Source organism: Nyctereutes procyonoides, unplaced genomic scaffold, assembly GCF_905146905.1.
Source record: "Nyctereutes procyonoides isolate TBG_1078 unplaced genomic scaffold, NYPRO_anot_genome, whole genome shotgun sequence".
Taxonomy (NCBI): domain Eukaryota; kingdom Metazoa; phylum Chordata; class Mammalia; order Carnivora; family Canidae; genus Nyctereutes; species Nyctereutes procyonoides.
The window spans coordinates 32,605,233-32,618,537 of NW_026575146.1; the positions used below are offsets into that span (position 1 = coordinate 32,605,233).

The 13,305-nt window shown below is 40.4% G+C and overlaps 1 protein-coding gene across 1 annotated transcript in view; it reads right to left on the reverse strand.

The window, feature by feature from the left end:
- Nucleotides 1–11,284: 11,284 nt before the first annotated feature.
- The window catches only part of THEMIS (thymocyte selection associated), a 161,691-nt gene continuing 159,670 nt past the window's right edge, over nt 11,285–13,305 (reverse strand). The window contains exon 5 of the mRNA XM_055310142.1: nt 11,285–11,446. Coding sequence (XP_055166117.1) covers nt 11,285–11,446 — 162 coding nt within the window. The remainder of the gene's footprint in view (nt 11,447–13,305) is intronic.

Below are 13,305 nucleotides of genomic sequence, written 5' to 3' on the forward strand. Positions count from 1 at the left end.
GGGGTTTCCCCACACATTGCGTTAATTTCCCTGGAGGTCTCAATTTTCATTCCTGTATCAACATCTCTTAGAGCTAAGTGGGGCTGGGGGTTGGGGGTGCGGAGTGGGGTGGGGTGGGGTGGGCTAGTCAGTGGCTTAATGAGAGAAAGCCTGGATTCCGTGCTTTTCTTGATTTCATCCTCTCCCATTATCCGTTTAGCCCCAACTGCCGCCTTTATATTTGTAGGTCTTCCTCACATCACAAACAACAAAAAGACCACCCACTGTCGAATATACATTATAGATGAAAGAACACAGGCTTTTTAGGCAGTACGCCCAGATTTAATTCCCACTTCTATCACCTACCATCTTTGTGACTTTATCTGTAGAAAGGGCTAACAACATTATTTCTCCCTCACAGGATCGTTTTCCGTGGGGGGAGAAGGGGGTGAGGGCAAATGACATCGAGATATTGTAGTAGAGAGAAAGGGACTCTGAAGAACTGGGTCTGATTCTTGATTCTAAGACTTCCAGGCCGTATGTCTGGAGGAACATCTCAGTTCCACTTCTCTATCATGAAATGAGTTGTGATAGTAATAACTGAATCACAGAGTTGAGGAAATATCAAACGAAATAATGGCCCTGCAAGTGCTTTGTACAATGGAAACTGCTACAGAAATATTACCTGTTACTGTCATCTCATGTTCACATAAAACTATTATAAGCCTGTAGTCTGAAAGTTCAATCTGTCATCTTGACAGTTATTAGTCTCACTCTCCCTTGTCAATAAACTGATTTAAGGTAGGACATAGTTAAGCAGGAAAATGGGAGGTGAGGGCATTAGAATAATCAGATTATCTCAGTATAAAATAATAGGATTTAAATAATCGTAGTTTTGGAAGGGACCTTAGAAGTTGCCTTTCCTTGCCTGATCTGGCCCAATTTTCCAGCCGGTGTAAGAAGGCCCCAAATAACACCTGTGTTCTTGTGGCCGGTTGGAGTTGACAGAGCGGATTTCACATTGAATAGGAATTGAGTTCTTTGTGGTGTTACCTTTTAAGAATCTCAAAATGTGTAGGAACTGATTTTTCTGACAATAATTTAGATTTTAAAATTGAAAATGCTTTAAAAGCTTCAACTCTTTTGGCATTCATCAACCATTCCTTTTGGAAATGTCACAAACTTAATATGGAGGTGATGTTTCTTACATTGAACTGAATATTCACTGATTGCTTCTGAATTCACATTTACTCAAACGATCAAATTAACTGAGGGGTGTAGCATCTCACACACCCCTTGGAGACCTAGTCAAACACTCCATCCGCAGGAGAACAGATAAACAATGCAGTTTGGTTTTGTTTTTCTTTCTAAAAAGTATCCTTTAGTGGTTAAAATCGACATCCTTGTAAAAATAGCTTACTATTCAATCCACAAAATAAAGCTTTACATACGTAAAATCGTAAAATCGGATGAGTTTTTTGAATGAGAAGATTAAGGTGAGAGGAAAACCTCCATTTCCTCTTACTTTATAGGAATCCAGGTCAAGTCTATCTAAAATTGCTTTACATTCCCTTCTAATACTGATGCTTCCTGAAGAGTGAATTTGAACCACCACTAGTCACACCCCGCTCACTTTCCCTTTCCTGAATTTGGGGATCCAGTCTCTTCAAACTCCCCAACCGGTTGATGAACAGTAGAACCTGCAGTGAGCATATCCACCTCTGGCAGGGAACAGCTCGATTGTGAAATGTGGTTTCCTGGAATCTCTTCTGTACATTTTCAACTGGATTTTCACCCATGTACCCACTCTCACATCTGTACCCATCCTCTCCTCTCCTTCCCTTAAGGCCTTTTGTAATTAAGTCATTGGAGAGATTGAAATAGCTGCTTTATTCTTCCTCTCATCACATTGCACCCCTTTCCAGAGGCGGGTCTTATATTCCTACTCTTGGCAACTGTTTCTACACTCAAGAAATGCTTGATAGTTGTCATGTATTATCTGTCAAGTACAAACTGGGAGTCTGGTGCTCATTTCTTTGGTAAAGAAATATTTATCGAGAACCTACCACCAGCCAGGCACTCTTCTAGAATCTAAGGATAGAGCAACCTGATAGAAATCCCTGCCTCCATGGTGCCTTCAGGTGGGAAAGGTGACCCCTAATCAAAGTAAAGAAGCAAAGTGTACAGCATGTTGGAAGACATAAGGGAGACAGGTAGCCCCAAACAGGAAGGTTACAATTTTAAATGAAGTCTCAACAGAAGGTATCACTAAGAAGGTGGTGGCTAAGGAAAGACCTATGGAAGACGAAGCTGGAAGTCACGTCACTCTCTAGGAGAAGATACACCACTTGGAGAACATAGTCTGTGTAGGTGTTGAGGATAGAGCGCGTGGGGAGTGTAGGAGAAACAGCTGGAGGCCAACGTAGCTGGGTGGTGAGAAAGGATGAGGAGTAGAGAGATCATTGGAGGGTTTGGAGGAAAGGAGTTACATGAGCTAAGGTTTTCACACATTCTCCTTGGCTGTTGTGTTGAGAATGAACAGTATGAAGCAAGGGCAGGAGCCGACTGACCGGACAGGAAGCCAGTGCAAGAATCCAAACAAGAAAAGATGATGACTTGGATTAGGTTGACAACAGTAAACATGGTAAAAAAAAAAGTCATGTTCTAGATATTGCTTGAGGATAAAACCAACAAGATTTGCTAATAGAGCAGGTGTGACAGTGTGATGAGTGGGAAGAGAAAGTTGTTCATAGTTCCTGCAAACTGCCTCATAGTCTTGCAAAAAAACATGTCCAAGTTGATTCCTAGTTTCTATCTGAGAGCTACCAAATCAGACTGTTTAGAGCAGAGGTTAGAAGACTTTTATTCTAAAGAGCCCGATGATAAGAGCCCTATTTGAAAGAGCCCTATTTTAGGCTTTGCATATAGTCTCTGTCAAAACCACTCCACTCTGCTTAGACAATATGAGAGCCATCATAGGTAACATTAAATGAATGAGTGTGGCTTTGGTTGCAAGTCAACTTTATAGGACCTTGAAGTTTGAATTTCATGTAATTTTCATGTGTCAGAAAAGATTTTTTTCTTTATCTTTTTCAAATTTTAAAAAATGAAAAAAAATATTCTCAGCTCATGGACGTGAGAAACAGGCAATGGGGACAGACTCTCTTGTTGCCAGTTTGCCCATTTTGCTCTAGAGAGCAGATTCCAAGAAAATGTATTTTTAACACGCTCATGAAGTGACTTTTTTTATATACAAGAAGTTAGAGAATCACTGCAATGAGTTTTGAAAGTTATTGTCATCTGTTCCTTTTTCCTTTGCTTTGTTCATTGGTCAGAATAAAGACAGGTTTCTTTAAAAAAATGAGAACCAGAATTGGTTTGGAATAACGGATACAAGCAAGATTCTCACCTGCCAACCAGAAAAAAGATTAGGAGAAATGAGAAAGGAAGCTTAAAATGATAAGATTGAAGGTTATTTATGAGGGTAAATAGGGAATCAGGGAGAGACTCCAAAGCTTATTATTTAGAAGTAAACTTGAGTTTAAAATTGCATTTACCATTAAAAGGGATCAATCCATGATCTGTGCATGATTCCGTAACAGTCAGAGGCAGAGGTTACTGTACAGATGCAGTTCTCTGTTCTACACAAGTTAACATACTGTCCTCGGTCAGGAGAACAGTATTATTTTGTCCTATGAAAGAAAACCACCCACCATTTGCTTCGACGTGGATGGAACTGGAGGGTATGATGCTGAGTGAAATAAGTCAATCGGAGAAGGACAAACATCATATGGTCTCATTCATTTGGGGAATATAAAAAATAGTGAAAGGGAATAAAGGGGAAAGGAGAGAAAATGAGTGGGAAATATCAGAGAGGGAGACAGAACATGAGAGACTCCTGACTCTGGGAAACTAACAAGAGGTGGTGGAAGGGGAGGTGGGGGGGATGGGGGTGACTGGGTGACGGGCACTGAGGGGGGCACTTGATGGGATGAGCACTGGGGGTTATGCTATATGTTGGCAAATTGAACACCAATAAAAAAAAAGCTCAAAAAAAGGAGAAAGGAGAAAGAAAAAGAAAGAAAGAAAGAAAGAAAGAAAGAAAGAAAGAAGAAAGAAAGAAAGAAAGAAAGAAAGAAAGAAAGAAAGAAAGAAAGAAAACCATCTATTGTAAGCTGCACACCACGCACACAGCTCACCTCTGCTTGTAAGCAACCCTGTGGTTTAGGTCTCAGTTATTATATGAGTTTGCACCATAACATATCTTTTTTAAATTTGATCATCTGATGCTTTGATTGCTCTCTCTCTCTGTTGTCTCACACTCAAATCATAAAAAACATGGGGAAACAAGAAAACAATTAATTTACTTGAACAGATCTCTTAATCATAATCATAGTACAAAAACGGTGATCATTCTAGGCTTAAAAATTTGACTTTGATTTTTCACTTAGTATTTCTCAACTTCATCGCTACTTACTGGCACTCTATTATCTTCTTTGTCTTTTATATATTTTTAAAAGATTTATTATTTATTTATTTATTTATTTATTTATTTATTTTCATGAGAGATGCAGAAAGAGAGAGGGGCAGAGACACAGGCAGAGGGAGAAGCAGGCTCCCTGCAGGGAGCACAATGAGGGACTTGATCCTGGGACTCCGGGGTCACGCCCTGAGCCAAAGGCAGGTGCTCAATGCCTGAACCACCCAGGCATCCCTCTTCTTTGTCTCAAGGTTTGATTCATTCAAATTTTATTTCTGAGACTGAATCAAATAGAAATTGAGTTTTTATTTCAGAGAAAATATTTTTTTGAAAATAGAACCCAAATGCAGTGTCAAGTTCTAGTAGATAGAACTAAAACTACTAGCAAACAGCCTTTGGGTTATCTAAAAAATTTATTGGGGAGGGACACCTGGGGGCGCAGTAGTTAAGCATCTGCCCTCCGCTCAGGTCATGACCCCGGAGTCCTGGGATCGAGTCCCGCATCAGGCTCCCTGCATGGAGCCCGCTTCTCCCGCTGCCTGTGTCTCTGCCTCTCTCTCTCTGTCTCTCATTAATAAATAAATAAAACCTTAAAAAAAAGAATTTTTGGTGAAAAAAAAAGTTTCCAAGTGTTTAGTGAACATTATGAAAACTATATGAGTGGAGGGAGCAGGAAAAGGAAATGGAGAGGAAGCTAGGACTTCAAACAGGCTACCTCAATAATCCATCTTGGTTTAACACTCCTGACTCCTAACTGCTGGAAAACATATTTCTTCAAATTTCTAACAGATTCCTCAGTAAGCCCACATGAAACGCAGTTAATATGATGCCACTGCCATCAATACGGTGCTGAACAAAAGCTGTTGATTGACTCTGTAATAATAACATTTTTAGTGTCTGCTCTGTGCCAGTCTCATTACACAATTTCATGTGAGGCAGGTATTTTAATTCTCATTTTACAGATAAAGAAACAAAATCACAGGAAAATGTGACACTCTTTGAAATAAGAGTTCAGGCCTGGGTCTGCCTGGGTGCAAAGCCTGCCTGCTTCCTTCTGCACCTCCCCGTCCTGCAGGAGGCTTCCCCGGGCCTTGGTGCCCCCGTCCAGCCACAGGCCGAGGGGAGAAGGAGTGAGGAGACAAGAAAAGAAACAGGTTGCTTTGCCTGGAGAACTGCTTTTCCCTTTCAACATGGTATATGATTTTGCTTTTATAATTAACATTCTGCTGATGAGATCTCCCATTGGCGAAGGCTGACGAGTCAGATTTTCCGTGAAGAGCAAGCACTGCAGGAAATAAATTAATCTCCAGGGAAGAAGAGGGGCAAGGCTGTCAGCCCTCACACAACTGCCTGATATTTCGAGACTGCTGAAAGAATGAAAGGACTGTGGGTTCTCCTTCCAGTATGTTCTTAAACATTTAAACCTTCCGAGAAGAGGGAAATAGGTTGCTATAAAATGAAGAGCGATCTTAGAATATTTCACTTTAGGCTGTCAGTACTTCCAAACTGAGATAGTATTCCCTGGAAATGGGAAAGAACTTCTACCAGAGTTGTTGTTTTGTTTGTTTTAATGAAAAACCTCCCTGGTGTTAAATGGGAGGATGAATGATAATCCAGATTTTCTGATGACCAGGTTGGAATGACCCAATATTTTATATACAACCGGTTCTCCAGACTTTGGAGTAAAAGTCATTGTTGTGCCTGGAATTACACACAACTTACAAGAATGCTGAATTATTGGAGTGTTCCTTTATTAAAATTGAGAAACAGGAACATGTTCTATGATACGTGAAGGACGTGTCTCTTGATGGCGTGCATCCCGTCATTCGCCAGTCAGGGTCTTTAAGACAGAGCACCAATGTTGTCTAATTCTCTAAGTAGTTCTGATAGAGAACCACCTCATGTTCTATTTCTCATAATAATAATATAAGGAAAATCTGAAGTTTAGATTAAATATTAAACTTAAAAGAAAACTCAGTATAAAAATTCCTTGGGGCATCTGAGCGGCTCAGTTAGTTAAGCATCCAACTCATGACTTTGGCTCAGGTCGTGATTTCAGGGTCATGGGATGGAGCCCCAAGTGGGGCTCTGCTCTGAGCACTGAATCTGCCTGAGATTACCTTCCTCTTCCTCTCCCTCGGCCCTTCTCCCTGCTCACACTCTCTCTGTCAAATAAATAAATAAAATCTTAAAAATTTCTTGATTTCCCTATAGATCCGTTCTTCATTTGTAGCTCCTACTTTGACCTCGGCGATGAGTTTTTCCAGGGACCTTGTTTTCTCTCCCTTGTTGAATTTAGTGCAATATGTAGGTTCCTATGTGTGGTGAATCACTTCTATGTGAGTCTTGCTTAAAGATGATCAGCAGTTGCATTGCTTGATGTTATCAGAAGAGGCCAGACTCTCATGCTTTCAGAACTGACAGGGCACAAAGATTACTTGGTAGACTTCCTATTTTGGTGAGGAAAGCATAACTCAGGAAAATGAAGTGGCCTGTGAAGGGCGAGACCTCACAGTGTGGTGAGCTGGGTCTAGACCTTAGGGTACCTGCTTTTTGTTTTCTGGCCTCGGGCTCTTCTCACTACTCGACAGGTTGAATTTATGGAGGATGAGTCATGGTATGAATTTAATCTAAAGATGGAGGAAGACTTAGAAGGATATAGCTGAAACGTCCAAAGAAAGGAAATTCCATTAGATAACTTTCTTCAGGAGGCTATAAAATTTGCTTGGCACACAACAGTCATGTAGGGCAAAACCAAATAGGCATATTTACAAGATTGTCCTTTCTGGCTAAGAAGAGACACATGATGAGGAAACCCCAGTTTAGCCAGTCAGGTCACCAGAAGCAATCTCTGCAATTAATGAGTGCCCTACGCAATAGCCGGAGCCTCTTCAAAACTGACTGACCATCTCCGGATCCCAAATGGCTTTGCTCTCAGTTGAAGGAAGCCACCTCACCCCCGGTTCTGCCTCCTCAGGAGCCACAGTACCCAATGCCTGACCCATGCAGGTGCTACAAAGGCCTGGCCCCCAGCACAGGACATCTCTCAAGAGCCACACCAGCTCCAGGGCTTCCGGTGGCATCAGCTAAGGTCTCTGTTGTGACTGTATTATGATTCAACTTTCCCCTCTGCCCAGACCTGCTTTTGTTCCTCAGCTTTCTGTGCTGTTCCTGAGGTCACTTCCCAGTAAATGTTCCACATGGAAGCCCACCCAGGGAACTAGACATGAAACAACTGAAAACAAACATTTGCACTTAACACGTGTTGTCTACTAAAAATAGAGCTTAAACTGAATAAACAGTGAAGGCCTGTGCTCTTCCTTGAGCTGCCGCAGCTGAGGTAAGATGGGAAAAGTGTCCATCTAGAGGAGGCCAGGGCTTCCAGGCCTCTGCAAAATTGCACTATTTCTTGGACTCAGAGGAGTCAGTGACTCATCTCCAAAGAAGGTTTCCAATTGACTTCCACGACCATGGCATTTGCAGGGGCCATGAAATTCCCAGGAAGATACAGTTTTCAAAGGGAAAACAAGTGGAAGCAAGTAGAAACCCAGAAACTGTAGGAGCACAGCAGGTGGTCATGGTCAGCACTTTGCAGAAGGTGCTGTCTGGAAGCAAAGTTTTTCTTGGCAATCAACCCCTGGAGATGCAGAAGTTAGTTAAAATGGCTATGATTCAATTGGAGTTTATTATGTCCTGTACCAACTTTAACCTATTTCATCTAATGTAGTCCTCAAAATAGCCTATGGTCTGGCACTATGATTGAGCCAATCTCAGAAAGAAAGAGACGGAGACATTAGCAAATGGCTCGTGAAGCAGGTGGGAGTCACAATTTAAACCCAGTGGTTGGAGTTCAGACTCCAAAGGTTAACCACTTAATCATCCTGCTTTCAGGGGACTGTTCTTTTAGTAATTTATGGACAAAACAATGTACAGACCTAATAACAAAGCTCCTAAAATAAGACATGGGCTTTGCCAAGCTGCCAAGCGACCAGAGCGAGATCGAGGACCCGCAGAAGAAGGTCGAGCAGGAGACTGGGTGAAGCATTTTCATGAGCTGCTCAGAGAAGAGGAGCTGGGCCTGAAGCCCGGACCCAGGGGTACAGGTTACGGCTCCTGCCGCAGGAGAGCAAACTCTCATCACACGGGGTGCATTCAGCCGTTCACGGCGAATCTTTTAGTTATTTACGTTCAATTCCAAAATAAAGAATCCCCTTGGTGTGATTATTAGACACATGTTTGAATTGGTTCTACTTCATCTAACCAGAAGAATAAGATCTGGGTGCCCAGAAGGAGCAAACCTGGAGAAGCAGCACCCCAGTCTTTTTTTTTATTGGAGTTCAATTTGCCAACATATAGCATATCATCCCACCAAGTGCCCCCCCTCAGTGCCTGTCACCCAGTCACCCCACCCCCCGCCCACCTCCCCTTCCACCATCCCTTGTTCATTTCCCAGAGTTAGGAGTCTCAGACTAGATAAAAAAGATGCAGTGGAGCACCCCGTCTTAATAAGATTTTTGTTTTTGTTTTCGTCTGTGACTTACTACACAGACTCTAAAACTACCATTCTTACCCAGAGAATGTAGGAAATGACTGACTTATGTCTAAGCACTCACAGACAGGAAAGTTCAGAAAGTTGTCCCTCCTGAGCTCCATGGGGGCCGTGGGCTATTCAGAGGTGAGCTAGCTACGCTACATGGTAAATGTTAACTAGAGATCCAACGAGTTTTTTTTTTTTTTCAAATAAAGAGGCATCTATTGCACAAGATAAAAATGAAGTCTGAAGAATTATATTCTTGTGACGCCTAACTTTTGCATTTTTACGTATGGAATTGTTACACACTCTAATTCATAGGGAAGACAGATTCTGTGATTGATTGTAATTACAAATGGGAAGCTAATGAAGATATTTCCCAGACGAGCATACTAAACAATTTCTCAATAAATGCATGTTGAAATTCACCTGAATTTTACTCTTCCTTAATGAATTTCGGAGTCTCACTTGCTTAAGGCCACTACTTCTAGGGGTGCCTGAGTAGCTCAGTCACTTAAGCATCTGCCTTTGGCTCAGGTCATGATCCCAGAGTCCTGGGATCCAGCCCCAGCCTGGAGCCCCGCTTCCTCGCTCGGCAGGGAGCCTGCTTCTCCATCTCCTTTGGCTGCATGCCCTGCTTGTGTCCTTTTTTTCTCTCTTGTTCTTTCAAATAATAAATAAATAAATAAATAAATAAATAAATAAATAAATAAATAAAATCTTAAAAAAAAAAACTACTGTAATTCCAAGTCTCCTTTTTCTTAAGCTATCACTTATAGGCAACACATCCAAACAGGTGCTGCCCTGGTCGGTAACATACTCTGCACTATTCATTCAGGGTACAGAGCTGGGGATGTCCCCTACCATCCCAGGAAGATGCACACGCAGGAGTAGATCAGATAAGGTTGTTGTTGTTTTTCCTATGATCGAAACAAAAACTTTGATCTCAGGAATTTTGTTACCTGGTACTTTTTCGGATCCTGTAATCTTAAGGAGGAAAAAAAAGTTTTCCATGAATTAATAATGGCTTGAAATTCAACTCGCTGTAGCAATATTTAGTGCAGTAGTTGTTTCTTTATAGTCACGCTTGATTAGTATTTGAAATTTGCAGGAATTGCAATATGCATGGTTTTCAAAGCCCTTTGCAGAATTTCATTTTTATCACTCAGCAAGAGTCAATGAAAAGGCAATAAGAAAAGCTCTATGGGATATTTTTATAGGAGTGTCAAAAGCCAGTAAGCTAACTACATGAAAGAACCCAGATTGTACAGACAGAGTTTGAGCAAAAACACTTCAGAGGCTTTATATCTAGTATTTTGACTTTTACATGCCCTTGGAGGGAAAAAAAAAAGAGTACTAGCTACAAAACCAAATAAGGAGGGGAAAGGAACAAACCATATGCTTAAGAATAATTACAGTTTCCATTTTCCTACAAATGAAATGTGAAGTTTCAAAGATAAAGTGTAATAGAAATTGTGCTGCTTTGGTGTGTCTAAAATATTGCCAAGAAAGAAAATTCTCATTTCCCTTGCTAACTCATCCCAGATTTCTACAACATGGAAGTTAGTCTATCAACCTCTCCACAAGCCCATTTGTTCTTGTTTTGCTTTTAGTAGAGATGAAAAATATCAGATCATCATCTCTAGAAACAAAACTCTCATAATTCAAAGGTACATTAGGTTACTTATCTGACACATCTTTAAAGACATCTCAGTTACTGTAACCTCTTCTCAAGACATTAATCCTTCTTGTTAATTCTAGCAAAAATTTAAAAAATATTATTCTCTTGATAATACAAGCAAAGCAATAGTAAATACTTCCTGGCCATGAAAACCATAAATGAAGAGAAAACTCTTATAAGAAGGAAAAGTGAATGGACCTATCATTATTGTGTTTATCATTTCACTGTAGTTAAGACACTACATTTCTTTTTTTAAAAAAAATTATTTTTATTTATTTGAGAGAAGGGGAGAGAGAGAGAGAGAGAGAGAGAGAGAGAGAGAGAGCAGGGAGGCAGTGGAGAAGGAGAAAGAATCCTGAAACAGACTCCCTACTGAGTGTGGAGCCCCACACAGGGCTCGATCCTAGCACCCCAAGATCATGACCTGATCCAAAATCAAGAGTCAGCTGCTTAACTGACTGAGCCATCCAGGAGCCCCCAGAACTACATTCCAATGAGATTTGCAGCTGAGGCAATCACTTTGACGGAGCCTTATGTTCCAAGCAAAGCGGAAGTAAGAATCTGTAAATTAGGCCTGTGGCACGTAGGCAGTTAAAACCAGTATTATGTGGCTTCACCGACCTGTGGGTACATTGGTGGCTGCTAGTTGAGTTGCCCCACTCTTGCTTCTCTCTTTCTCCAGATTGGCCAAATCACTTTGACAACCACCTGGTGCTTTTGAATCCAGGCCAGCTTGATTTGAGTGCAGTTTCTTGGATATGTCTACATGGAGACTCTGAAATGATACAGGCCAGAGTGAATGATTTCACGAGTAAATTATCAGTCGAAAATAAAAGCTTCCCAGAGATAGGACAAGGATAAACATTTATCATATGGCAAGTTATGTTTGTGTATCTGAATCAGAATATTCTCTATGTCAAGGGGAGTTACAGATTACATTTTCATCAATACATTTTGGTAATCTAGGGGTGGGATTTTTGAGAAATTCACCCAAGTGACTAGAATAAGTCATCTCAGTCTCAGAAAATCCGCTTCAAATTCCGTTTGTGCATATCATTTTATTCTTATGAAACATATTTTTCATTTAAAACATTTTCACTCAGATTTATTATTACAGTTGAATGATCCAGCATTTCATTATATATCACATAATTACATATCATATAATGAAGAGCAGATTTCATTTCTGCATTCTCTGTAGCTTTTATATGAAACAAATCATAACATCTACTTGAAATTAACCTACATTTTTATCAGCATTATGCAAACTTGACAAAGCTCTTCTAGTCAATTTAAGAATAATAATTCACCCTAACAATGAATTATTAAGGCACAACATCAGTGGACCCTAAAACACGTCTCCCATATAAAAGATGTCATAGTATTTGATGTTAGACTAACATTGTATGCTTCAAAAGAATCATCAGATAGGAGCAAAAACTAAAGACCTAAATAAAAAGTTGAACTTTCAGCACTTTGCTTCTATCCAAATTCAGACTAGGTTTTTGTTGTTGTTGTTGTTGTTGTCGTTGTTGTTTTTAGTTTAATATGGATGCATAAGATTCAAAGGTTCATAGAGTCAAAGTTACCCAGTCAACCATTTTGGTTCACTAAAGGATAGGATGATTAACAGTTTTCCTTAAGTTCCTCCTACAGACTGTGTATAGCATTAAATTTATTAAAAGCTTCACTGAAAGCTTGAATCAAAGGCTTTTAAAGCTTATAAAGGGCCAGTAAGGAAATTGTGGTCTATGATAATTAAATAATTGGCCCAAATAAACACAATGAATGGTGCCGAGCCTCAGGGATATGTCTCCTGACTCTTAGCCCAGTGCTCTTCACGCCACTCTACAATCCATTTGTTCATTTATCCATTCAATGTGGTGCAATGGTTGACCTGATGGCTCCCATTCTTCATCTCTCTCTGTATCTATGTCCTTCCCATGTAATCTTGCCATGCCCTCCTACTCTGACTTTTGATTCATCCATGTGACTTCTTTGGGATCAACAGGATATTGGCATATGCGACACAGAGACTTGAAAGATAATTGTACAATTGACTTTGGTCATTTCTGTCCTTTCACTACACCATGTAGACATGACTAGACCAGCCTCCTGGAGGTTGAGCAGGACAGAGAGTAAAGTCAGGTTACCCTAGTCATCAGGGCTGAGATAACCAAGAGTCAATAGAAACCCAGACATCTGGGTGAACCCAGACTACATCAGTTGAAACTAAGTCAAGTCAGCTGAACCCCACAGCCTTCATGAACTAAGTAAATGTGTTTTTAGCTATATGCATTAAGTTTTTCTGGCGAGTATGCAGCATTGTGTGACTAGATAAATGATATCTCCAACAGCCATTTATCTATAGAATCCCAGATACTGGGTATGTATGAGAATGCAAATATAAATATAACATAGTCTCAGATTTCAAATTGTTCAAACGTAATTTCTTTTTTTTGTAATTTTTTTATTGGAGTTCAATTTGCCAACATATAGCATAACACACAGTGCTCATCCCACCAAGTCCATCACCCAGTCACCCCAACCACCGCCTACCTCCCTTTCCAAACATAATTTCTTAAATTGTTTAAGTGTAGAATTAATATAGAGTGTGGTAAGTCATTTGTAGAT